Genomic DNA, 26,453 nt, shown 5'->3' on the forward strand with positions numbered 1-26,453 from the left:
TTTGTTTTTTTTTAATAAATTATACAGTGGGATCCTTTTCTTGACTTTTCTTTTTTAAAGAATAAAAGACAAATTAAGAAAGTAAAGAAGGATTCCATCACATTAAAAAAAAAAATTTATCCTGGTTTATTTCCCCGTTAAATCTATCTATGGCTTCAAAGTTTAAGTGGCACTTGGATTCTGAATGTTTTCATGATTTAACAAGTTGCCATCTGGTTATAAAGAGAGAACGTAAATGTTTCATTTCATATGTGGGACGGTTTATAAACATTTTAAAGAAATCAATAATTTATGTCACCCCATCTATATTTTCCGCTATTAGATTTTAAAAGTGGCTTTGGAATTAGCATGTTTTGAAATAACTGAACATGCAAGTCATGTTTGCACCTAACCATGAACCAGCTGCAATCTATCCAGGTAACTTAGTGATGGCGGAACACTTAAGCAAAGGCTTCTTTGCCTCTCTTACCCTCTTCATCCAAAGCTAAGTGATTATCCTTTTCTGCCCTTGTATTTGCACTTGTGCAGTTTAATGACTAGGTATTAAAACTCATGCCTTATAAGCAAATTCCTTCACTCATGGACACTTAAAAAGTACGTAAAAAGTGCAGACTGCATTTCTTCTCTGCCATGCTTTTCCCCTCAATAATGTCACCTGTGAGGACTCAAAACATAATCCTTAATACATTCCGAGTTCTCTACGTTCGAGTCAGTGAAAGTGAGTTCTTCAACACAAACTCAGGAGAGAACGGTCAGCCACAAAATGGACTCTAACTTCAAAATGGCAAAGGCTACCGAGACAACTCCAGAGAAACCCACGGAAACGGAAGTAAACTTCAGGTCACTTCTGAGCAAAGCTCATTCCAGAAATTTTGTGGTCAATAAAAAGGTACTTGTTTGAATTTGGATGCTGGGAGCCAGACGTCCTGTTTCGAAGTGCTAACGCAAAATGCTAACCCAGGAGCACGCAACCCCACCTCAGGTACCGGGGGTTTACTCTCCTCGGTGGGAGCCCTCGGAAGTTTACTGCTGACTGACCCCCATCTGGGGGTGGTCCGCCTCTGGCTCCTCCTCTTCCACGTCTGCACTGTACTCTTCAAATGCATCATCGTCTGCATCCGGAAGCCCCAGTAACTACAGGAGAGAGAAGAGAACCAGCCGTGAGTACCAAGTGGCCCGTGGGCGGGAAGGTAATCAAAGACGTCTGATCCCAATTCAACAGCACCTGACAGGACTTAGCACAGCACCGATGGATTCCCCACTGGTGTGAACTGTGCCCACGATTATTTTTATAACCGTATTGGGTGGAAATGTCAAAGCTTTAACGGGCTGGTGCCCAAAAGGCTAAGTTTTCTTGGGGAGCCTGGAGATTTCTCTACTTTTAAGTATCAAAGCATGGCACCACACCCCCATGTACAATAATAGAGTGTCTGTGCACACACACACACACATCTGGGATGTCAGATGTCAGCAGAAGTACAACGGACAGTGCTAACGGTTCCATCAAGATGACCAAAATCTATCCCCATTTTCCGACCTAAAAACAGGTGCTGCCAGCATTTGTCACACACAGAAAAACGTGAAAACCACTAAAAGATGTAGCAAAATAACAAAATCTATTTAACAAAATAGTTAACAAATCACAGTGGATCTGTAAGATGGGATCTCATATACCCACTTGAAAGAGTATTCTGGGTAACTTAACGATACAAGAATATGCTCCTAAGTGTAAAAAGACATGATAAAAATTGCATTTTCAGTGCAATACAGATTTTCTTCAAATTTATACACAAATGCCTAGAAAAAAAGACTTTGACAAAATACATCCACATTTCAGAAGTGTTGTTTTTAGACAATGAGGTAATGGGTACGTTTTTATTTCCTTTTTATCTTTTCGTATTTTCCAGAGGCTCTGTAATTATCATCAGGGAAATTCACAATAAATACACAGTAAACGTTTTCTTAAAGCACTGACTGGTCTTCGGTTAGAAGCTTGAGTGCCATTTGCCGGGTCTGATCAGTATGAACGAAAAACTCTGGTGCCGGCAGGAAGCCATGGCCTTGGGTCCTCCTGGGCCCCGACCGTGATCACGGTGCTTCCAATCCCACAGCTTCTCGGTGAGACTTACGGTCACTGCATGCGACTGCCCTGACTTTCTCACGTGGTGGCCCTCTTGGCTGATCACTTTCAGGCAACTTCACTGAATGGCCCTATGAGCCAAACTAACTGCCTTAAGCCACTCGAATAAGTTAGATCATTCTGTTTACTTTGCATGACCCCCCAGTGCCCTGCAACCCGTGCTCCCTTCCCGTCTTCCCAGCCTCTCCCCAAATGCTTAAACGAGTCAAGGACAAGCAGAATCCCAATCAAAAGGATGCCTTTACCCTGAAGTTCTCCAACGGCAACCCTCACCGGTCTCACAGAGCCCTACGAACACACTCAGGACCAGATCATCTGCCGGGCCCTGGGTCATGTTATACATGTGGCCTGGTGAGGCAGGCATGGCCAGCTGCAGCCACACGCTTTCCCCTCAGAGCCCAGAGTGCTGCGGATGTCTCAAAGAGCCACTGTTGGCTTGGAGGGGTGAGGCAGGAGGCGTGCATCCCCGCTGGCCTGGACAGTGTGGAGCCATCTCGCATATGCTTGGGGGAAGCAAGAAGCCCCTTTCTCCCACTGCTGTCTCCCTCTCACATCTTAGGAGAGTGAGCAAAGGATCATCTTTTCCCCTAAAGAGAGGGAAAGGATGGCCACAATGGACACAGATGACGAGTATTTTGATGTTCAATTTTTATTTGAAGAGATGCTTGGTGACACGGCAAAACGTGAAAGCATCAAATGAGTGGTGATAATGTAGGTCACTGGTAAAACAGAAGTATTGTTGCCCCTACGGAGAACCCCAGCATCGCCAAAATGCCAACTGCAGATGCGTTAATTCGGCAATAAATGTGACTCCTCACTGCCCCGAAGGGATACCCCCTTAAAAGAGGAGTGGCCAAGGAGTTCTCTCTCACTTAAAGAATCTGACTGGTAGTGGCTGCCTGGAGCCCTGGGTTGAGGATTCCAAGAGGCTCAGTGGGAAAGATGGTGGTCCATTAGCAATGGCGGCCATGGGTAAAGAGGGTGTGGTGGAGGTATGCATCTACACGTTTGCCATCTTGTCCCGAAGACACGTGCCCACCATTATTCTTTCTCACGACACGCGTAGGTAATTCAAAAAGACCCAAACCATAGGTAGCCCTCAACACCCTTCTTCTCCTCAGCTTAGGGTGGTTTGTAGAAGAGGTCCCAGCGAGCCATGAAACCATTACCACAACTCTTCCCCTCTCTCCTCTTCCTAGCTCCCTATCTTACCTTTAGGTGAATCCAAAGGACATAGTTTTAGGTCTAGAGCATCAGCCACACGTGAGGCCCTTCCCTTCCGTGGGAAATACGTGCATGCTACATCTAGAACTGCTCACCCCCTGCCCTGAGAGGAGGGAGAAAGAAGAGAAGCAGTTCTCAGCGGACCTTCCCGACTTCCCAGGCAACTTTAGTGCAGCGTCTGCAGATTCACGAGAGGCTGTGTGAAAAAGGCACTGGACCTGGCATCCAGAAGGTACGGCTCTAGCTGGGGACCTCTGCCACGCCACTACCCTGGTTGAGCCTCGGCGTCCTTCTCTGGAAAGTGGGAACCATGACACCTGCTCTGCGTCCAGAGAAACTCTGGAGATTAAATGAGAAAGTGAGTGTGGCCACGGTCAGCAAACCGTAGAGCCCCGTGTGAATTATTCAGTGGCTTCTCGTTGTGAGGCACAGCAGTGCAGGTTGCCTGGGTGGCTCAGTCGGCTAAGCATCTGACTCTTGATTTCGGCTCAGGTCATGATCTCACGGTTCGTGAGATGGAGCCCCGCGTGGGGCTCTGTGCTGACAGCGCGGGGCCTGTTTGGGAGTCTCCGTCTCCCTCTCTCTCTCTCTCTCTCTCTCCCCCTCCCCTGCTCACACGCACGCACCACGCATGTGCTTTCTCTAAACACACACACAAACACACTTTAAAAAATAATAATAAAGCACAGAAGTTCAGTTATTCAAGGGAGAATGCCGGCTGCATCTGGACGGCCTCGAGCCCCCGCTCCTCCCTTGCCCCTCGGCTGTGCTTGCTTCTGGGTCACCTCACTGGTAATCAGTACTACAAGAAGTGTAAAGAGAAGGAAGGAAGAAACTCAATTCTGTTAGCCTCTTCGTCTGATTCTCAGACTTACAGTCACAGCCTTCCATCCAACCCACCAATCTGATCACACTTCAGATGTAATAATGATAATAGTCAATACTGGTCATGTTACTATCTTCTAGGCATGGGAGTTAAGCAGCTTTACATATATTAATTCCATTGGTTCCTCGGAATAGCCCTAGACCCTATGATTATCACCCTATTACAGATAAGACCTAGAGAGGTTGAGTCACTCGCACGCGCGGAGTTACCCAGCTAGTGTCAGAGCCAGAATTCAAACCCAGGCCATCAGACTGCAGACTACAACCTGACCACCAGGTACCCAGGAGGTTCCCTTCCAGCTGGCGATGCTGTTCCTTCAGCTGGAGGCCTCAATGTTTTCTACTGAGTAATACACCTTTTAAAGCATTCGATGTGCAATGGTAATGTCTACACTTATGAGTACGTACGATTGGGAAACACGCAGAGCAGAGCAGAAAAAGCACCAGAACTATAATTTGCCTGGGACTGCAAAGAATACCATACAGACATGCAATAATCTAGTATTCCCACCTCTGCCTCTATTCCCATCTACGGCAGGTACACCTACATTTAACTTCTGGATCCAAATTTTTAACAGTCAGGAAGACATGTCACAGACAGGAATACAGACAGACTGGTAAGAATCCTGGGCTCCTTGCTTATAATGTATCCGCTTGTTCTTCTAAAGAAAAGGAGACAGACCCAGAAATCCTATCTGGTATGTTTCAACTACTTCTGATAGTTATAATCGTTAAGTCTGTTGACTGGAATTTTTTCAACTAACTGGGAAAAAAAATCTTTATGCTCACTCTGGACAGTGGTGTTGGCATTTCTAGAGTCTTGCTGTGCACAAAGCTTCCTTTGGGCAACATATGATCTTACATAAAAACCTCTGGGGCCCAGGGGCGCCTGGGTGGCTCAGTCGGTTAAGCATCTGACTTCGGCTCAGGTCATGATCTCACGGTTGGTGGGTTCGAGCCCCACGTCGGGCTCCGTGCTGGCAGCTCAGAGCCGGGAGCCTGCTTCGGATTCTGTGTCTCCCTCACTCTCGGCCCCTCCCCCACTCACTCTCTGTCTCAAAAACAAATAAACATTAAAAAAAATTTAAAAAAAAACCCAAAAACTCTGGGGCCCACCCATCCACACAGGGTTGTACTTGAAAGGTAGAAATGCCAACCCTTAAGAATTCAAGTTCTTTAGACCCCAAAGAGGATCAATTATCTGTAGGACTAACTCCAGGTCTTTTAGAAAGTTACGTAAATTAGTTGAGGACACATTTAGCTGGCACTTAGCATCTGCTGTCTCCAAAGGTGGCCCTCACTTAGCACAGTGGCCTACAGTGTCTTTATGGAAGAAAGGGAGACGGATGTCTATGCCTTGGAGAGCACAGCCAATTAGCGAGGCAGCTTTCAGTAAGTGTCTTGTGGCTTCAGAGGTCCCTGTAAGCTCCTTCCAGAGGAGGCCTTGAAGCACTTTACTGTGTATACGATTCACCCAGAGATGCCCTTAGAATGTAGATTCTGACTCAGCTGGTCTCAGGTGAAACCTGGGATTCTGTTATTTCTAACAAGCTCCCAGGTGATAGGGATACGACCGGTCCAAAAACCACACTCTGAGCATTAAGCATTACTCTAAAGCTTTGGGGAATTTGTCACTATTTATCTCAATGATCAATGATGCCACTGGTACCAAGAAACCTACAATGAGATCCTAGTCAGTCTGTGTTCTTTTTTTTTTTTTTTAATTTTTTTTTTCTTGTAACGTTTATTTATTTTTGAGACAGAGAGAGACAGAGCATGAATGGGGGAGGGGCAGAGAGAGAGGGAGACACAGAATCTGAAACAGGCTCCAGGCTCTGAGCGGTCAGCCCAGAGCCCGACGCGAGGCTCGAACTCACGGACCGCGAGATCGTGACCTGAGCTGAAGTCGGACGCTTAACCGACTGAGCCACCCAGGCACCCCGGTCAGTCTGTGTTCTTGATACTAGGAGAAAAAAAGGGGCAGGTGACAAGGTGGATAGAAGACCCAAATGGGCAAGACTGGCAGGTACTTTCTCACTTTCAGGGGCCATGATATTTCCTAAAAAAATACACGGGTTTGAAAGCTCATACCTGAGCAAAAAACAAAAGCTATGATAAACTTAAATTATCAACATTCAATGTCTTTTAGTAAAACCCACAGGAGTGCATAGTCTTCTCTTACCAGACTTTCCGACCTACTGGGGGTGGATTCTTTCTCTTCTCCCTGGCTCTTAACCAGACTATAGGAGTAGAAGCAAGAATTGGACTTTTTCTGGGTCACAAAAGGTCTTCCCGTGGGGTTTAATTCCCGGCTCCTCAGCTCTTAGTGGCAAACTGAAAATATTAATCTTTCTTGGGCCAGCAAGCTGGAACGAGGGGGATTTTTCTGCTAGAAGTGTCTGCTTCTTGACAGAAAAAAACATGGAGTCAGAACAGTAACCCCAGAGCGGGGGACCAGGGTCAAAGACAGCAAGAAAACATGGGGAACCACAGGCTATAACTCCAGGTAGGGCTATCAAAGCAACATCAGCCAAACAGCACACAAAGTTGTCATAACAACAGATGCCTCATGACCCTAATGTCCACAGTGCTAGAAGAGAAGGAGGAGTAACGGTCCAGGATAAAATAAAATAAAATAAAGCTTTGAGCGAAATTGAAAGGGCAAAGATAAGGTTTGATTTTGCAGCTAAATCGGAAACCATAAGCTCTTCTCTTGTGAACTGTTTTTTAACCAGGGGACGCCTGTCGGCTGGCACTAAATAAAAGCTACGAAAACACCAAGCAAAAAAATAAATGGCGCGATCACCGTTATTTAGATCTATAACCGCTATTTTATTATCTAGCTCAATCAGGTGATGACCAGCAACCGTCAACCGAGGGCCACTTAAACAAGAAACATGTAAGACTCCGACGATTCTCCAATTCACATTTATCAAGGCTATTGATGGGTGTCTCCGAAGCCGTGACGGGTTGCACGACAGGGATAAACCCACCTGCTCCCCAGACGGCAATGACGGCCCACTCGGCACGGTCATCTGCACATACGTACCGTTTGGATATGTCGTTCAGCCAGGAAGGGAAAAAACACTGGGTCCAAGCTAGGCGGCCCCCAGAAGAGAGCCGAACGCGTGTCCCTCTGGGAGGGACGCTGCCCTTGCATCCAGCCTGGATCTACCCAACGAACCAGAAACTGAGACGGACCTCAACAGTGTGGAAGGGCTTTGACGGTCCTCTGTGCTCTTAGTCTGATTTTGAAGCTCCCCATGGATCCACAAGACCTCAAAACATGTACGACGCCCATTTTAAAGAGGGGGACACTGAGGTCCAGTGACCTGCTGGAAGCCATGACGGCATGGGAGCCAGACAGGGAGCCAAGGCAGGGCTGAGCCGAGCCACCTTCCCCCACCCACGGGGCATCTCTGAGACTCTGAGCCGAGAAGCCACAATGGGCCCTCCTTCTCGGCCAGCTCTCCTTCGCTCCGAGCCCATCTGGATCCCGCCACGTCTTCAGGTCTCAACTTACAAGGAAGTCACCGCCTGGCACTTGATTCCTCAGTGAGCCCACTCATACCTGGAATTCCCAGCCCTCCTCACACACTACAGACAATACACGTTTGAAAAAAAACATACATCATCTTTTGTTATGTTTTTTTGTGGTAAACTCATTATGTTTATGTGGGTAAACTTCTGACTAGAATACCCCAACAGCACCTCTTAAAAAAATCCCTTACCTTAGCTGGATGCTTCTGTTAAGCAATGTGTTGAAATCACTTAGCACCTGTTTTCTCTCTCCACCCAAAATCTAAGAGTCCCACAGAAGGTCTCACGGAGTCCCACTCCCTTCTCAACAGTATTTCACCGCGTGTGCTCAGCCGGGCCGTATCACCGCCAGCATTTATTCCGTGCTTATCACGCGTGATGTGTCGGACCAAGTTCCCAGTGAGAATTGCATCATTTAATCTTTACAGATGCCTAAGGTAGCTATCATCAGTTGTTTCCTAATTTTACAAATGGAGACACTGAGAGGTCAAGTAACTTGGCTAATGTCACACAGCCACGAAGTGCCAGAGCTGGGATGTGAATACAGGCAGCCTGCCCACAAAGCCTGGGTTCCTCAACATGTAGTATCCTGAGTCCACATAACTGGGTAAAGAGACCACAAACAGCCTAACTAATGTCCTCCCAGGAAATACTTCCCCAGAGAACAGCAAAGCAATGTAAGAACAGCAGGGAATGGAACTCCTCTGCTCATTCTATATGGTATCTGGGAGGGTGTCCGGACCAAAAGAAATGTTCTGCCTTGTAACATGGATTTCTCTGCACGTTTTCGTGGCTGCCTCTCCCATCAGAAAGCTCCTTGAGGGCAAGAACCGGGCACTATGTCCTGCCCCTCCCTCTCAAAAGCAGTGCTTTGGCAAACAGCAAACAATCAATACGCTTTGTTGAAAATGTGGTGAAGAAATGTGGGAAAAAAGAGGACGAGTGAGATAGAGAGAAACACTTTTTTGCTTTTCAAGTCCGACAACAGGTTCCCCCCCCCCCCATTTTAAGTTTATTTATTCACTCTGAGAGAGACAGTGCAAGTAGGGGAGGGACAGCGAACCCCAAGCAGGCTCCCTATTGTCAGCGCAAAGCCCCATGTGGGAATCGAACTCACAAACTGTAAGATCATGACCTGAGCTGAAGTTGGACACCGAACCGACTGAGCCAGCCAGGCACCCCTTCTCTCGTTGTTTTAAAATTTAAATTCTAGTTAGTAGCATACACTGCAATATTGGTTTCAGGAGTAGAATTCAGCGATTCATCACATACAACACCCAGAGCTCGTCACAAGTGCCCTCCTTAGTACCCACCACCCATCTAGCCCATCTCCCACCCACCTCCCTCCATCAGCCCATTTGTTCTCTATCATTAAGAGTCTCTTGTGGTTTAGGGGCGCCTGGGTGGCTCAGTCGGTTGAGCGTCTGACTTCAGCTCAGGTCTCAATCTCGCGGTCCGTGAGTTCGAGCCCCACATCGGGCTCTGTGCTGACCGCTCAGAGCCTGGAGCCTGCTTCGGATTCTGTGTCTCCCTCTCTCTCTGCCCCTTCCCTGCTCGTGCTCTGTTTCTCTCTCTCTCTCTCTCAAAAATAAAACATTGAAAAAAAAGTCTCTTGTGGTTTGTTTCCCTCTCTTCTTTTTCTTCCCCCTTCCTGTATGTCCATCTGTTTCTTAAATTCCACATGAGTGAAATCTTACAGTATTTGTCTTTCTCTTTTTCACTTAGCATAAAAACATTCCAGTTCCATCCATGTGGTTGCAAATGGCGAGACTTCATTCTCGTTGATGGCTGAGTAATAGTCCAATGTGTGTGTGTGTGTGTGTGTGTGTACATACATATAAACCACATCTTCTCTATCCATTCATTAGTCGACGGACATTTGGGCTCTCTCCATAGTTTGGCTATCAACAACAGGTTTCTTCGCTGTGGGGGTGGGGGAACTTTCATTATGATATTGCCTCCTTCAGTGTGGGGGGCGGGGGAGGCAAAAAAGAGAGGGGGAGGGGGACAAGCAGAGTCTACAAAGTTGTTCGGCAGGAAGGTCCAGGGTGCCAAGGGGCACGTTTAGCCTTTTGGGCAGGACGGCTGAGGAAGGACCAGATGACCCCGCTCCTTTGGACCGTGCGTTCAGGGGTGTCCACGGACAGTCAAACAGACTGTGCTCAAGTAAAGCCCCAAAGGGCGGCAGAAGGCTGCTCATCTCTTGGTGCTCGTCTTTCTGGAGAGATGACAGGGCAGGGGCTGGTGATAGGTTGGCCAAGGGGAAACGACTCAAAGCCACGGATGAGGCTGTTCTAAGATGAAGGCGGAAAGACTCCCCCGTGGTTTTCCCGACTACAAACAGAAAGCAGCCGCAGGAGTTGATCAGATTACCACCTGTTTTCAGGCAGATGACGTGGAAGTTTACCTACTTGACGACCCTGTGGCCTCTGGGTACGTGTTACTTCGACCAGTACTTCCATGAGCAACGAGGCCTTTTCCTGTGTCTTACTTCTAAATGCAAAGGTCCCTTACGTAAAGCTGACAGATATATAGCAGCAGTGGGAGGAACCACACTCTTGAGTGGAGGAGGAGAGGGTGGAACTTTCCCACTGAAGTCCACAGTCCTTCCTTGTGGTCTGGAACAGTCCTGGACTCATCGAACTTGGGGCACGTCGGGGCCGAGGGAAAGGCAACCGCGTGCTCTTCACCTTCACTAACCCTGACAAGGTGCCTCCCACCCGCCTCTCCCCGGGTCAAAGAGACCCACACAGAGACCTCGCCACAAGCCGGCGCCCTACCAGTCCAGGCCTCCTCTCCTTGGGAGCACATCCCTGCCTAAGATGTAGGCTGTGCTCTAGAAAGGAACCCGGCAGATCCAACGGCGACGGCAGATCAAGTCTGCGTGTCTCTGTGACAAGCAGCAGCTAACTCTGAAAGAAAATGTTCAAACAATCCAGCTGTCTTCAGCTATGCATCTGGATTTTTCTGGACTGCGATCTCCCCCACCGCCCCCCACCCCGTTTACATGTGGCTGCCTGGTTGCCAAATCCAGCCCTGGCTTCTTGGTAGAGAAAAACAGCAAAACAAGTCCTGGCGGGAGAGACCACCTTCTCGAACAGTTAGGCCAATTCTGCCCGTATTGTGCTCGCCATCAAAGAGAACACGCACAGAAAGAAAAGCAGGTGGAAGGCTAATGAATGGAACCCCTGTGAGGAAAGTAGCCGCAAAGTGAGTATCATTTGCTAATAGATGTTGTTGTTGTTGTTTTCTGGTTAAGACTTGGGGCGGGGGGGGGGGGGGGTTCAAGTTTTACAAAAATTTTGCCTACTTTGATACCTCTGCTTAGATGCCAAACAGGCATGTTCAAATACTGCTATGCCCCAAATTGAGCTCCTGGTCGCATGGCCCCCCAGCCTTCCCTTCTGCATCCTCCCCAATCTCAGTAAATGACAGCGCCACTCCCTTCCCTGCGCGGGCAAGGACCTGTGGGTCACCCTTGCCCTCTCTTTTTCCCACACCCACTTCTGTTCCGCCAGCAAGTCCCATCGGGTCTACTTTCAAGGTCACCTCTAGAGTCTGGGCCCTTCATTCCGCCTTTGCTGTGATCACCCCGGTCCAACCCCTTATCCTGTCACCTCATGACAGCAATGGCCTCCTCGCCTGTCCCCCCTGTTCCCACCTGCCCCTTGCAGCCTATTCTCAGCTGGTCAGAGGGGCAGAGGGGGCTTTTCAAAGTGCAAAGTCGGGTCCCTCTTGCGCTCAAACTCCTCCAATGGCTCCCCACAACACTGGAGTAAAACCCGAACCCTCTGTGACCTGCAAACCCCTGAAATTCCTCAGGCTCCTCTCCGGCTCCTCCCCACCCTTCCCACGTGGGCCACACTTCCTCCCCCTCTCCTTGTCCCCCGAACACTGATATTCACCCCATCCACCACGGCCTCCGGGCCTTCGTGCTTGCTGTTCTGTCTACCTGGAAAGCTTACCTCTGGATTTCCTCCTGTTCACACTTAAAGTTTTACTCAAATGTGAACGTCTTTGCAAAGCCTCCCCTGCTCCCCTGATTTAAAAAAAAAAAAAAATCCGAGTACCTCTGACACTTCTTACCTCCTTTCCCTGACTTACCTACTTTTTCTCCTTGGCACTTATCACTAATACATTATGTGCTGGACTTCTTTATCTTTCTCCCCACCGCTGCTAGAATATAAGGATAAGAGTTTCATCTGTTTGAGTCGAGTGTTAGGAACAGAGCAGTCAGGTACTCAGTAAATATATACTGCACAATTGATGGCTACATCGGTACTTTTCAGTCACGCGTCTATCCTGAGTGAGCCAAACAGGCTTAGAAAATGAAGAACCAAAAAATGGACTGCCTGGGAAAATGGTACAAATCAGACACAGTGACCGAAGCCACTGAAATTCTAGTTCTTGTAATGGTGGATGAATGGTTGGGGCCCAACTCTTCCTCAGAGAAAAAAGCTGGAATAAAGACGAAAAATGCCTTCTTAAATACACGGAAGAATTAGAACCTAGAGAGACAAACATAAAAGCTGCTTTTGTCCCGAGAGCATCTGTGGACCTGTAAGAAACAGCTAGCAACTTTACTGCATTCCTGGCCTGCTATAACAGCTAGGGAGGCTGAAGTCAAACCCTGGGTCTTCCAAAGGAGCAGGCTATGACGAACCATCCCCACTTTAAGCTGAGGTCTCAAAGACCTGTTATGGTCAGAATGCCTGTGTCCCTGCAAAGGTCAGGTGTTGAAATCCTAACCCTTGAGGTGACAGATTAGGAGGTGGGGACTTTGGAGGTGATGAGGTCATGAATGCGGAGCCCTCGTGAATGGGATCAGTGCCCTGATAAATAGGCCCTAGAGAGATCTCCCTCTCCTTCCACCATGTGAGGTTACAGCCAAAAGCAGCTGTCTGTCTAGGAAGTGGGCCCTTACCAGACACCAAGTCTGCTGGCACCTTGACCTTGGACTTCCAGGCCTCCACACCTGTGAGAAATACATGTCTGTTGTCTACAAGCCACCCAGGTTCCGGTATTTTGTTACCGCAGTCTACATGGACTACAACAGCCCTCAAACTAGAAACAACCAGAGTTGCTGGCCTTTCATCACCTGGAGAGTTCCAAGAACTACAAATCTCACATTGCTTGAAGGTGGTCTCATGTGATAGGACCCCCAAGCCCTGGCAGAAACAGATCAAAATCCTCTCTGGAGGAAGGTGCCATCACCTCAGGCCTCAATGTGTTCCTTTTTTTTCCCTAACATTTATTTATTGTTCAGAGACAGAGACAGAGCATGAGCAGGGGAGGGGCAGAGAGAGAGGGAGACACAGAATCCGAAGCAGGCTCCAGGCTCTGAGCGGTCCGCACAGAGCCCAACGCGGGGCTCGAACCCACGGACCGTGAGATCACGACCTGAGCGGAAGGCGGACGCTCAACCGACTGAGCCACCCAGGTGCCCCAGGCCTCAATGTATTCCTATATACAAGTTTTCAAATACGATAACCAGCACACAGAGAGAATCCAACACGAGGAAACCAGATACCAAGGGTGACAGCCAGTTGACCAAAGATGGCCAAACCGACTCACAAGCCTTGAGATGCTGGAATGTCAGACGTGGTCTATGACGCAGCCATGTGATCGGGCCTGCTACGTTCAGGGAACCGAAGGGCAAGCTTGAAAACTGCAGCCGAGGAGTAGACACTATTTTAAAAGAACTGGAAAAAAAAAAAAAATCCAGAGCAAATACCATGGAAGGTGTAGCATATTCACAGTGGGCTGAGATGCGGAACTCAGAGGACTTGTCATCACAACAGTAATCTGACTTTATCTTCCAATCAAGATGAAGGGAAATAGGTAACCTTCAAAACAGGGGGGAGAATTCACTTCACGTGTTTTCAGCGGGAACAAAACCAAACTGTCAGCTAGCAGGAATAGACAGATTCCTAAATCCTGTGTTGGAGCTCGGGGGAGGAAGCAAGCTCTCTACAAGAGAGTTTATCAGAAGAGAAAAGACCAGAGCCAGTATCCAATGTCCTCCTTCTCCAACCCTACAGATATGGAGGCACACACATCCTGTATACAGCCTTCTGGCAGCCCCCCAAATCTAGACCCCCACCACGGACGAGAACCTCCATAGCTTCCACAAATTGTGACCTTAAGTCTACTGGACAAGAGCAGGAATACTCAGAAGTCTCATAGAGGCTCTGTCTGCTTCCCACCCTATCAGAGACTCTTCACTCAAGTGATGCTAGAAATAACCATCATTCCTGCAACCAACAGCTGTGTCACATCCCGTTCCCCCCTCCCTCTCCGCCCTCACCCTCCCTCCCCGAGCTGCTATCTTTAAGCCACAAAGCAGACAAGAGAAAAACAATTAGTCACCCCCAGGCCTTGCCCACTTTCCCCACCACCCGTGTGATTCCCAGCACAATCACTGCAGAAAAGAAGCCGGCTCTGGAAGCCAAGCAGGCACCTACAGGTCTGAAAGACTTGAAGACTTTTTCCAAGACTTCGTGGAGCGTCTTCTTGCCGCAGGAGGAGATGTAGTCTTGTGCTAGCTGCAAGAAGGGCAGGCAGTCCTCGCTCTCACTCCACACGTGCTGCGCGCCCACAGGCGAGGGAGAGGAGAGAACAAAGACACACAGTCATTATTACACTCGGTGTGAAATACAGACAGCCAAAAAGATTTTTTTTTTTTTTTTTTTTTTGCATTCCATAAATTGGAAGGCCTCTGTTCCAGGGTAAAATTCCCACATTCGTTCTCGATTTGCTCGCATTGAAGGGGACGAGAAAATGCCTACCCTACGGGAAACCTCCATGCTTTCAGTCCATAGTCTCACCTGCTCAATTCGCCATCAGATCCGCTGGGGCGAAGCAAAAAAAGCTGTGGGATCCATATCCGCTCCCCCACCCCTGCCCCACCCAACCATTTCCATAGCCCTTCTCGGGCTGGGTAAGGAGGGTTTTAAAGCAGCAGGGAGGAGAAACCAAGGGTTTGCATGATCCTTGGCTTTGCCTTCAGCTGTGGCTGAAGGATTAATTAAGCATAATCTGTAACCATTGACTTGCAATGAAACATTCTTCACCCAGAGCAGCCTGCAGAGTGGGGGTGATGGTAAATTTACTTCAAAATGAAATGAATTTAAAATCAACAACAACAAAACAGAATGAAACAAAATGACTTAAAAAGAACACACAGAGGGGCGCCTGGGTGGCTCAGTCAGTTGAGCGTCCCGCTCCAGCTCAGGGCACGATCTCACGGTTCGTGAGTTCGAGCCCCGCATCAGGCTCTGTGCTGACAGCTCGGAGCCTGGAGCCTGCTTCAAATTCTGTGTCTCCCTCTCTTTCTGCCCCTCCCCTGCTCACGCTCTGTCTCTGTCTCTCTCAAAAATAAACAAACATTAAAAAAAAAATTAAAAGAACACACAGAAAAGCCACCACTCCATCACTGGGAAGCAAAGGCTTTCGGAAAGCTCACCTTCTCTTAGGATGCATTAAGGCGGCATTGCTTCACAATGTCAACATGCACCAAGGACCTGGTTTTAGGTTTTACTTTTTCTTAAGGCTAGACACGGTATATTGGTTTTGTTTGTTTGTTTGTTTTCGCATGTGAGGACACTTGTTTTAGCACCTCTTTAAGACGAGATAAGTCTCTCCCATAAATGTTCAAGGATCTGGAATGAGCCCAAGAAACAGGCTGAGAGATCTGGGGGCAGAAGCCCCCGTGCTCTGCACATCTGAGCTGGGGAGAGGCACTGGGCTACTAGGGTAACATCAGGGTGTCTAACCAAGAGTCACTGTTTAGAGGGGCCCAATCAATGACAGTGCAGAGGCATGGGAGAGAGGAAGACATCCGGAAGTTAAAGCAAGAAGCAGAAACGAGGCAGCAGGAGACAAGATCTATTTGGAGAAATGGTCCACGTCTAGCACACACTGGCTCCCTTCCATTAATATAATGATTAGGGCATCACCCCAGAGAGTTCCATGTCAATCACTCAAGAAACATTTTACCTCCTTCCTTCTCATTGGAGCATTTCTAAGGACTGGACCTATAGACTTAACTGCTCAGATCCAAGAGACTAACTAGACGCTAATGTGCCCTTTCACTCCAATTATCTGTGTTTCATAGATGGAAAGGTCCATTTCTGACACATGCTGCTTGAATTCCAGCAGACTTCTAGAGGAGCTTCTGGCTCAACCTAGCGAAGACAACTTCTGGCTTCTCTAACTCAAACATGAGTCCCTATGAATTAGAGACCCTTAAGAGTTGCTGAGCAGCTGAAATGCCATTTATGTAATGGTAGTTTCTTACATTGTATGAAAGGATGAGTACAAAGTGGTTTTATAGCCATTATCACACTTGATTCTTAATCAGTAGGGATTCAGCAAGAACAATAAAGTCCTACTTTAATGTAAGTTCTGCTCAGCACCCATTTTCATACTCACATTTTTAAAAGTTCCAGCATATTTAAAATTCTTATCCAAATTAAAGATGGGATTAACATCTAGGTGAAGATTAGAAAAAAACGTAAGAAGTTTCTTAAGTCCCTGGCTGGCATGCAGTGGGCGTTCAATAAATGGTGGCTGGGAGTGTCCTCTTTCCCCTTCTGTGTCAGCAGGAGAATGGGGAGGAAGGGGTAGGGCTGGGCTTTCCATGTGCCATAAGTCTAAGTGGGGGCCACAAGTCTAAGGGCCCCCACTGAGCAAATGAGACACTCAGTGTGACCTCACTGAGAACACTCCCCAAAGCAACCTGGGTTACTGTTAATTCTGAAATAGTGTATCTATGAAAACCTTGTATACCTATTTTCTAAAATACATTTGGACCTTAAATTACAAAGTAAACTAAGGAAAGTGTGATCACTCAAGCAACAGAATCGCACCGTATCCACTACTGCTTGGAAATCAGACAGATTCTTTAAGTGTTTCTAGGGCATTTTTTGACATATAACGTTTATTTATTTTTGAGAGAGAGAGCTTATGTGCTTACGAGTGGGGGAGGGGCAGGGAGAGATGGGGACAGAGGATCTGAAGCTGTCTGGGCTACTAGCACAGAGCCCCATGCGAGGCTCGAACTCATGAACTGTGAGATCATGACCTGAGCTGAAGTCGGACACTTAACTGACTGAGCCACCCAGGCGCCCCTGAGGGTTTCTAGGGCATTTCTAACCTCGTGAGGAGAGTGTTCGTGCCACAATTTTCATGACTCCGCTTTTGGAGCTATTGACTTATGAGTATATTTTGGGGAAGGAAGACCTAACACCTGCCGGAAGAGCCTTCTGTCCAGGCGGCCTACATTTACTTCATTTGGCTGTCTAATTCACCCTGGATTCTCAGTCATGCTGGTTTTGGCGGCTTAAACAAGTTTTAACCGAATCTCCGCCCATACGATAACATGAGGCTGCACGGGGTTTGAAATCGGACAGACCCACGTGTACATGGGTGCTCAGAGGACATCGTTTATTAAATGCTAATTGGTTCAGATCCATGGTATCTCATAACAAAAAGTATTGTTGTATTCATTGCAACTGTTTCCTTCCACATTTAATCAAGCCAGTTCTCAAAGATCCATAAAAAACAAGGTAAGATGAACTAAAAAATGAGTCCGTAGTTGGGAAAACGACGGGAGGAAAAGTATATAGAACCAAGTGAGATTAGGACAAACAGGGCCAGGTCAACGGACCTGGCCACCTGTTGCGGATGGGACACAGTTGTCGCTGTAGCTTACTACAGGCCTGTGCGATCAGTGTCCCACGGCAGTGTCCCCAGATAAAACAGATGTGCTCTTCAGAGCTATCAGGCAACGATGGTAATCTCCCAGGAAGAAGAGAAGGGCCCGTTCTAAAACCAGGAGACAGCAGAGAGACTGGTGGCTGGGCAGACGCTCCCGAAAACAGATTCTGGGGTCCAGTCTTAAACAAAGACAAGTGGATGACTGGAAACCCAGAATCCCGCACCCCAGGGCGTGACCAACAATGACTTCAACTTGGATATTGAACCAAACGGCCACTTTGGCCATGAAAAAAACCATAGCAGGGGTCAGAGAACCTGTGGCTTTGAACACTATAACTCCCCGGCAGATATGAATCTGGATACAGAATGTGCTGACTTTCTAACCGCGTAGTGAGAGCCAGGGTGCCTGTTAGAATAGGAGGAATGCCAAGAGAAGGCTTCCAAAAGAGAGGCCAGCGGTGGTCCTGTGGCTCCAGCCAAGTAGCACGACACCCCGCCCCCGCCCGCACCCCCCGACTTATTAAAACACAAGTGTGGGGGCGGGGGGGGGGGGCACCAAGAACCTGCAGTTCCAGCAAGTTCCCAGGTGAAGCTCATACTGCCGGTTCTGAGAACACACTTTGAGAACCAGAACTCTGACTCATCACATTTGGGGATAGAGGGGCCAAGGTGGAAATCCCTGGTGAGAACTTTGATTTTAAAACAAGCCATCCGTGGCCCTTCTTTCTGTCATTAAGTTGGACCAGAGGCTATCATCAAAGCTTGTCCAGCGTAAGACAATACAACCAGGCCATCTGCACAAAGGGGACCGAGCACCTTCTGTGTTCTATAGTGTAGATGAGAATATCCAGCTCATCCAAAAATGGTATCCGATCACTTCGGCAATTCAATCCGACAGGTATCTTTTGGGGCACAGCCTGTGCTCCTATTGTTCTAACACCCGGGGACATGGCATGTGGCTTCCTGGGGCTGCGGCACAGTGGGGGATCCCGGGGCGGGGGGGGCGGGCAAAGAACGCACCTGTTTCTCCTCCCTGGACTCAGTTATCTGAGTCAAAGGGCCATTTGAGGGCCGAAGGGCCTCACTCTTGCTGCGTGGGTTTTCCGCCATCATTAGGACCAGGGAGTCCATTCTGAGTTGGGGCGTCCTAACCCAAAACTCCACGCTGTCCATCGAAGAGATGGTGGGAGAGAGGAGGTACAAGCTGTCTCACGCCCCCGATAGGATTCTGCCCAGGGTAAGAAGAGTGCGCGGCCAGGCCTACGACCTGCTCCATGTGCCAAGCACCGAGATGTGTCGCTGGGGAGGAAACTGAGGCTCAGAGAGGTTAAGCAACGTGTCTGTGGTCACATGGGGAGCAAGGGGCAAAGCCAAGACGTCAACAGTAGTGGGCACGCCTTCAACCTGAGCCTCAGCTCCCTCCTTTGTAAGTCACAGAAAATACCACTCCTCACAGGATAGTCATAAAGATGACAGGAGATCCCCCGTAGACTGCCTCTCATTTAGCAGGAGTCCACAGTGCTTATTCCCATCTGTTTAAACTCATGGGAGCGTGACTTTACCCTCCTCAGGATTACTGCTCCGTGAATATACTAAGGACATGCATACTTTTTCCCTGAAAAAAAAAAAAAAATCCCTCTATGTGAATAATGCACAGCCACTGTGGAAGGCTTTACAGTTGGTTACCACTCTTCCTCATTGGCTCCTCACAATAATGTAATACACATAGGATTATCCCCATTTGACACAGGAGGAAACGGAGGGTGAGTCTAACTTAGACATGGAGGTGCTTTCTCCCCCCTTATGAAATGATGCAATCTCATTTTGAAAAGTTATATTTTTTTGCTCCAAAGTGAAAAGGTTGTTCTTTGGTCGCACAGGTAAGGAGAGGGACAGGCCCAGGACAAAAATCGGGGAGGAATATATATAAATAACATAGACATATGTATAAAATTAAATCTCGTGGTCCTTCTATAAATAAAGCTTCTCTTCTTTAATAGAATGACAACCGCTGTCTTTGTTTTTATACTGAGGAGAGATTAAACTATACAAAATTTTAAATCCGAACATGTTTTTGATGGGTTGGCAGAAAAAAAAAAACAGGACAATAAGGCAGCTCATCCCTTCTCCAGGCACCGGGGAGGGGCAGGGCTGTGCTCTTTGTTTAGAGTTCTTGCTCCTGGCCTAGGACAAGGGGGGAGAGCCGCTGGGGCTGCCAGGGCCAGGAGAGAGTGCACACACGTCCCTCTGTCCGGCTGCTATGTGAGCGGCTGCCAACACCCCACTCCTCGAACCTGCCGAAGCCCTCAGGTCCTTCTGGGTTGGCAGAAGGTAGCACACCACGCTCTCGGCCCCCTCCCTGTCACACCTGTAGAGCCAGGCAGGGTTGGCTCTGTCCCTGAAGGCCCAACCCAGAGGGCAAAGGCAGCTGCATTTTATCCCAGGATCTGACCTTGTGTGCTGTCCACAGAGAGAAGCCTGAATCAGGGCAGCAGTTTGGAAAGGGACAGTGTGAACAGAATGGCCTGTGAGCTGAGAAGAGGGAACAGTGCACAAGGGACCCAGGAGCTGCCAAAGTGGAGGGAAAACAAAAGGAAGTCCTTGTTCCCAAGGCCTCTGGAGATCCTGGCTTGATCCTGCCTGTGGGACATGCCTCACGGTGCAAATGACAAGCCTCTGGACTTGAGTTTCAGTCCTGCCTGTCGCTTCTTAGTGCTATAGTCCTGGACAGATTCCTTAAACGGAGCCTCGGTTTCCCAGCCTATAAAATGGGGATAATACCTAAGTCAGAGACTTTTTGTGAGGCCCAGTAGGAAGCTGCCCTTGAACCCACAGTCTGAGTGTCACTCCTGGGATGCTGTGTCTTCAGGACAGGGCCGTGGGTTCAAGTTGCTCTACCATTTATTAGTTATTATTCAGTGGAAAAGTTAGTACACCTTGCTGGGTATCAGTTTCTCCATCTGCAAGATGGAGAAAATTACAGCGAGGGCCTCGTGAAATTACCAAGATTAACTAAGTACACACACACAAAGTACACAGAACTGTGTCTGCTATATAGTAAATTACACACGTGGCAGTTACTGTTCTTTGAAGCTGTCGTTTTTGAAGTTTAACACCTGTCTTCTTCAATACCATTCACTCATTCATTCTTACGAACGTGGACTGAGCACCTGCCACATAACCGACGCTGCTCCAAGTTCTGGGACACAGTGCTAAAGACAGAAAATGCCACTGCTCTTCTGAAGCTTATTTTCTCCCTCCTCATGGGGGGCGGGCAGAAAATACACAAGAGGGTATCAAGTACTAATGAATGCTACGATTTGAATAAAAGAGGGTGAGGTGAAGGAACGTGTGGCCAGGAAGTCGTCTCTCAGGCCTGAACAGCATAAAGGAGCTACCCACGTAAAGAGGTGGGGGCAGAATGTTCTAGGCAGAGGGGACAGCAAATGCAAAGGCCCTGAGGCAGAAATGAGCTTGGCATGTCTGAGGACCAGAAAAGCCATTGTGGCAGGAACACAGTCATCAAGGAGGAAGAGTGGTCCAAGAGGAGGTCAGAGGGGTGGCAGGAGACACATCACGTAGGCGCTTGAAGCCAGGGCAAGGCTCAAGTTTTACCGTGAAAGTTATAGGAAGTCAGTTTAGGTGAGGTGGGGAGTCATAGATCATGACCTGGATTATATTTGAAATCCAGAGTGATTGCTGTGTGGAGACTGCCAAAGAGGTATTAATATCACCACCCCTATTTTAGGCACTGGGAAGGTACTAATGTTATCATCCCTCATTTCCAGATGTGGAAATCATGGCATAGAGGGATTAAATAACTTTCCCCAATGCACACAGTTAGACATGGGGGGCTGGGGTGCGAACCCAAGTAGCCTGACCCGAGACCTTTGCACCCCTGACCACTATGCTACACTGCTTCTCAGATGGGTACAATGGCCCCAGGAAAGTGAGGGCAGACATCCTATTCTAGGAGGCCCTGGCCTGGTGAGCAAAGTGAGCCCTCGATAAATGTTTGATGAATGAACGAATGAATGAATCATGTGAAAACACTTGTAAATTGAGAAATGCTATGTAAATATTCTTAATGTTAATCTTTTGGATTAGAGGAGTTCCATTTATCTCAAATTTCTTCTAATGCTTATCAGATTTTCCTGGGAAAAGGAAAAGGACAGAGGTAGGACATTTACTTCATGCCTCAGTCCCTTTAACTAGGGGCAAACAGCAGCTTGACCAACCTGGTCTGGGGCAAATGTGAGGAGAGATCTGGGCTAAGAAAAATCTGGTGGTTGGCACCCTGTCTGTTATGGCCTCCAGAAACTTTACGAGTGTTCCAGTATTGAGGTGCCTGGGTGGCTCAGTCAGTTAAGCATCCAATTCTTTTCTGCTCAGGTCATGATCTCCCAGTCATGAGATTGAGCCCGGAGTCAGGCTCGGTGCTGGGCACGGAGCTGGTTTGAGGTTCTCTCTCTCCTTCCTCCTCTGCCCCTCCCCCACTTGCACACCACGTGTTCTGTCTCTCCTCCACCCCGCAAAAAAGAAAAAAAAAAAAGAATGTTCCAGTCTACCCAAGGTATTACGTTTTCCTCCTGTCTTCTTTCTTATCTATTTCATTTAATTATGAAGAAGCAAATGAGGATGTTCAAGCATTTTACTCATACAGGTGAGAAAACATTTAAAATATATTATGAGTGGCCTTGAGAAAGGTGTGATATGCATGATGTTTTGCGATGATGGTTCTCTTTGGAGTAATTTCTTTGGGTAGGTCTACTGCAGTTCCAGCAGGAACTCTCCCCTATAAAATCCAGAACCTTCAGTGATGCTTGCTCTGTCTCACACAGTAACGGGGGGGGGGGGGGGGGGGGGGGGCGGGGAGACCACTGGCAGACTAGGCTTAGAAGGAACTCCTAATCAAACCCCAACATGGTAGCTAGTTGGGCACTGGTGCCCTTTCCAGCGTATCCCTGGGGCTTTCTCACACGTTCGCAACGCAGTAAATCCCTTTGGAATGATCTCCCATTTTTCTCAATAACAAGTAACACTTATTTTAACTGCGGTTAACCGTGTTCTTGCCTGTATTTATAGCTTACTTGTGCTTCACAAGTAAGGGTGATGCAGGTGTTCCGATGAACCTCATGTTACAGGCGAGAAAACTGAGGCTTTAAAAAAAAGAGGCAAGCTCTGAACTCTGGGGAAGCCCAGATCTTAGGAGATGGTTACGTGTTTCATCTGTCGGATCATCACCCGGGTGCTGGTATCATGCCCATTGTTTTGATGTGTACACTGAGCTGGGGAGAAGGCATCTGACCGGTCACACAGGCAGGGAACTCAAATCTGGCTGTCACCCAAGGCCATCTCTCTTCTAGTGTCGCACTTTTGGGGCCCAGGTGGCTTCTTCTCGTCCCGCGGGGTTGGGTGCCGGTGGTGGGAAGGGCGTGTCTTACTGTCATGTCGTACACAAGCCCTCACCTCTCTGGGGGCCGAGGAAGGCGGTCTCGCTGTCTCTCTAACTCCTTCGCGAACTTCCCGTGGGTGGCAGGGGCGCGCGGCCGCCGGGGCCTGGGCCCCGCTTTGTCTCACCCCACCTGAGGAGCCGGCGCCAGGCCGCGCCTCGGCGCCGCCCCACCTCGGTCCGCAGGGGCGGCAGCAGCGCCAGCTCTAGGCTCCAGCCGGCGACCACACGGTAACCCGAGCCCACGGCCGCCTCCATCTTACATTTGGGGACCATTATTTTTTCCCCCGTCCTTACAAACCGTTAAAGGAGCGCCACCCTCGCCCGTTCCCCGCACCTCCCACCCCAACTCCTCTGCCCGCCGCATCCCCTTCCTAAACTGCCAGCGCCAAGATCCCAAGTGGGCGCAGGATACAAAGTCGAAGATCTGGACATCACAGTTCCAGGTCCCGGTCCCTGCTAGCACAGGACCCGAGTGGGGTGGGGGAGGGGGGATTCCTCCCGTCTGGCAAAACCGGGGGCCTTCGCCGGGGCCGCAGCCGCCGCCTCCGCCGGACGGAACCAGCTCGGGCCCCGCACACCTCGCTGGAAGCTCACAGAGGAGCAATGGACGCACAGGAGGAGAGGGGGATAGGCGTGCCCGCGAGCGTGTGTGTGTGTGTGTGTGTGCCCGCGCGCGCGCACGCGCGTGTGCGTTTTCTAAGATCCGAGGTGTAATTCCGCAAAGAAGGTCCTGGAGATGGGGCATCGCTAGTGTGGACAGAGGCTTTGTGTCCAAACCCGCGGCGCAGAGGATAGCACGGGGGCGGGGGAATCTCCCGGGCGGGGACGACTGGAGGAGTTGCGTCTGCGCATCGGGAGGGGGACGGGATTCCTCGCCCCGACGGGACGCCCGGCCGTAGGAAGCTCGGGACTCCGGGCCCTGCGGGACGGTCCGTGCTCCCCGGCCCGGGCGGGCGAGCGGCGGGGACCCTCGCCAGAAGCTCCCAGCCGAGCACAGCGCGCGGGCCGCAGGGTCGCGTCCTCGAAACAGCCCGCCCCAGCCCGGCTTCCCGGTCCTAAGGGCGCCCCTGCCCGCCGCCCCCGCCAACGCTGACACGGCCGAGCCGGGCGGGTTACGCCCCCACCCCGCGCCCACAGCCTCCCGGGCGTGCGGGAGCTCGGGCGCAGGGAGGCGGCCGCGCGTCCACTCCCGCGCGCTGCAGCCGTCCCTCCCCCCCGGCACTCACAAAATTGTCCCCGCAGCCGTTGTCCGGACACAGCACGTAGAAGGAGACGCCGGGGTCGGCGTAGAAATCCATCCTGCGCTCGGTCTCTTCGGTGGCGATGAGCTCGAAGGGCGTGTTGGAGCACCATTTCTCCGCAACGTCAGCCAGCTGCTGGAAATCCATCCTGGCCCGCCGCGCCCGCCGCTCGCTCAGCCTCCTCGCGCGCCGCCCGCCTCCCGCTCCCTCCGCCGCCCGCCCGCCCTCCTCTCTCCTCGGGCGCCCTCCTCCCGGGCGGGCAGCGCGCGGCTCCGCGGGCTCTCGGGCAGGCGGCGGGGCCGGGCGGCGCGGCTCCCTCCGGTCCCGGGGCTCCTCCCGGCGGGGACTGTTTACATGCTGTGTGTACGGGGTGGGCGGCGGCCTGGACGGCGCGCCGCCGCGCCCGGCTCCGCCCCGCCCCGCCTCCCCGCCCGCCCCTCTCGGCCGGCGCGGCTTGCGGCGGGCGGGGCGGGGCGGGGCGGACTCCTCGGTACGCCCCCACCACTTTTTTTTCCTTTTTCTTTTTTTACAAGCCAACGCGGAGCATCCCGGAGTCCTCCGGAGCCCGGCACCGCCCCCTACCCGTGACGTCATGCGCCCCAGCCAACCAGCGGAGTCTGACGCCAGCCCGGTGACGTCACAGCGCGGGCCCGAAATCCGCGGCTCGGCCGTGTACAGTGAAGTGGGGATGGCTTGTAGTCCCCGCCTGCGTTTATCCGGAGTTGGAAGGCCTTGTCGGGAAAAGTATTTTCCCGAAAGCGTTTTAAGCGCAGAGGACGCCCACAGAATTGCAGATAACTTGTACCTTGTCTGAGGCTAGCGATGGAGTTGCTGAGAGAATCCAAGGGAAACGGAGCTTTTCTTGTTCAGAAATCCAAGCTCTGTCCCCTTATTGATGTAAGGAGAAAAAAAAATGTTTGTCCTAAATACATTTACCAGACACTGCTATGAGTATCCATTTGATAGGAAGAGGACAGGTTTTGGGTGGGGTTTTTTTGTTGTTTGTTGTTTGTTGTTTTTTTTTGCGTTCACATAAAGCTGAGTATTTCTTAGAAATAAGCCTCATAAGACCAGCTTGAATATTATGCAGCCTCAATTCATATTGCATAACATAAAATGACCAACTACTAGTTTGGAGAGGAGAAAGTACGTTTTAAAACAAGCGTACGCAGCCCAACAATTGCACCTGTTGAATGCTCACTGCCAGGAATGGGGCAGGCATTGCTGGATTGCAAAAAATGCGTCAGAAGGGCCCTCGCCCAGAGGAATTGAATGACGACTAGCAGAGACACGTTGAATAGCATTCATTCTACAAATGTTCAATCAGCTTTTGTCTTTAAAGTTGGTCCTCTGAACCAGACACAGTGCTAGCCCTAGGGATATAAATAAGAATAATGTGTTGTTCCACCCTCAAAGGGCTGGCAGACCAGCTAAGGGAAGCTCATGACACCATCATCCCTCTGAATACAGCCTTACCCAACAGAATAAGTGTGATTCTGGAAAATTGTTCTCCGGCATAGTTCTGGGATAGGGATTCTTTTTCCCTTGACTTCCCTTACTGAATCAGAGCTGTATTCCCATACAGAAAGTAGAAACTCCACTTAATCTTTCCGTAAGGGAAGAGGTCAGGATGGTGATCAGCCCAAAGGCATCCCGGGCACTGATCTTTTTCCTGATGGGAGTTGTCTTAACCTTGAAGTTAATGCTCCTGTGTAACAACCTCCTGACTTCAGAATTTCCCAATTCCTTTAAAACATTTTGGTTTAGTGACCTTTGATGGAGCATCTATTGGGTACCAGACACACAAGGCCCAGTTTTTGCCCTCAAGGAATTTGCAGACTGTAAACTAGGCAGGCGATTCCCAAGCTCCATGCCAACTTCGTATACTCACACCTTCTCCCGGTGATTCAAACACTAATGTAGGTATTGCTGTGAGGGATTTTACAGATGTAATTAAGATTTCCAATCAATTGACCTTAAGATAGGGAGATTGCCCTTGCTGGGCCTGGTTTAATCAGGTGACACTTTAAAAAGGACTAGGCTTTTCCCAGAGAGAGAGTCAAAGCATGAGATAGATTCATCATCAGGGAGATTCTCCACTAAATGACCTTGGAGATGGAAGGGGCCATCTGGCAAGGACCACACAGCGGAGTCTAGGAGCTGAGAGCAACCCCCGGCCAGCAGACAGAAAGGAAATGAGACTTCAGTCTGAACTGAATTCTGCCCATGTCCTCCATGAGTTTGAAGG

The 26,453-nt window shown here is 49.6% G+C and overlaps 1 protein-coding gene across 1 annotated transcript; it reads right to left on the reverse strand.

Moving 5' to 3' along the window:
- MTURN (maturin, neural progenitor differentiation regulator homolog) lies at nucleotides 1-24,585 on the reverse strand. The gene is made up of 3 exons (XM_027075193.2): nucleotides 24,191-24,585; nucleotides 14,254-14,376; nucleotides 1-1,134 (listed from the first exon to the last, which is right to left on the reverse strand). Exons 1-3 carry the CDS (start codon nucleotides 24,350-24,352, stop codon nucleotides 1,024-1,026), a joined length of 396 nt encoding a protein of 131 aa, XP_026930994.1. The 5' UTR covers nucleotides 24,353-24,585; the 3' UTR covers nucleotides 1-1,023.
- Nucleotides 24,586-26,453: the final 1,868 nt, after the last annotated feature.

This window comes from Acinonyx jubatus, chromosome A2 (genome assembly GCF_027475565.1).
Source record: "Acinonyx jubatus isolate Ajub_Pintada_27869175 chromosome A2, VMU_Ajub_asm_v1.0, whole genome shotgun sequence".
NCBI lineage: Eukaryota > Metazoa > Chordata > Mammalia > Carnivora > Felidae > Acinonyx > Acinonyx jubatus.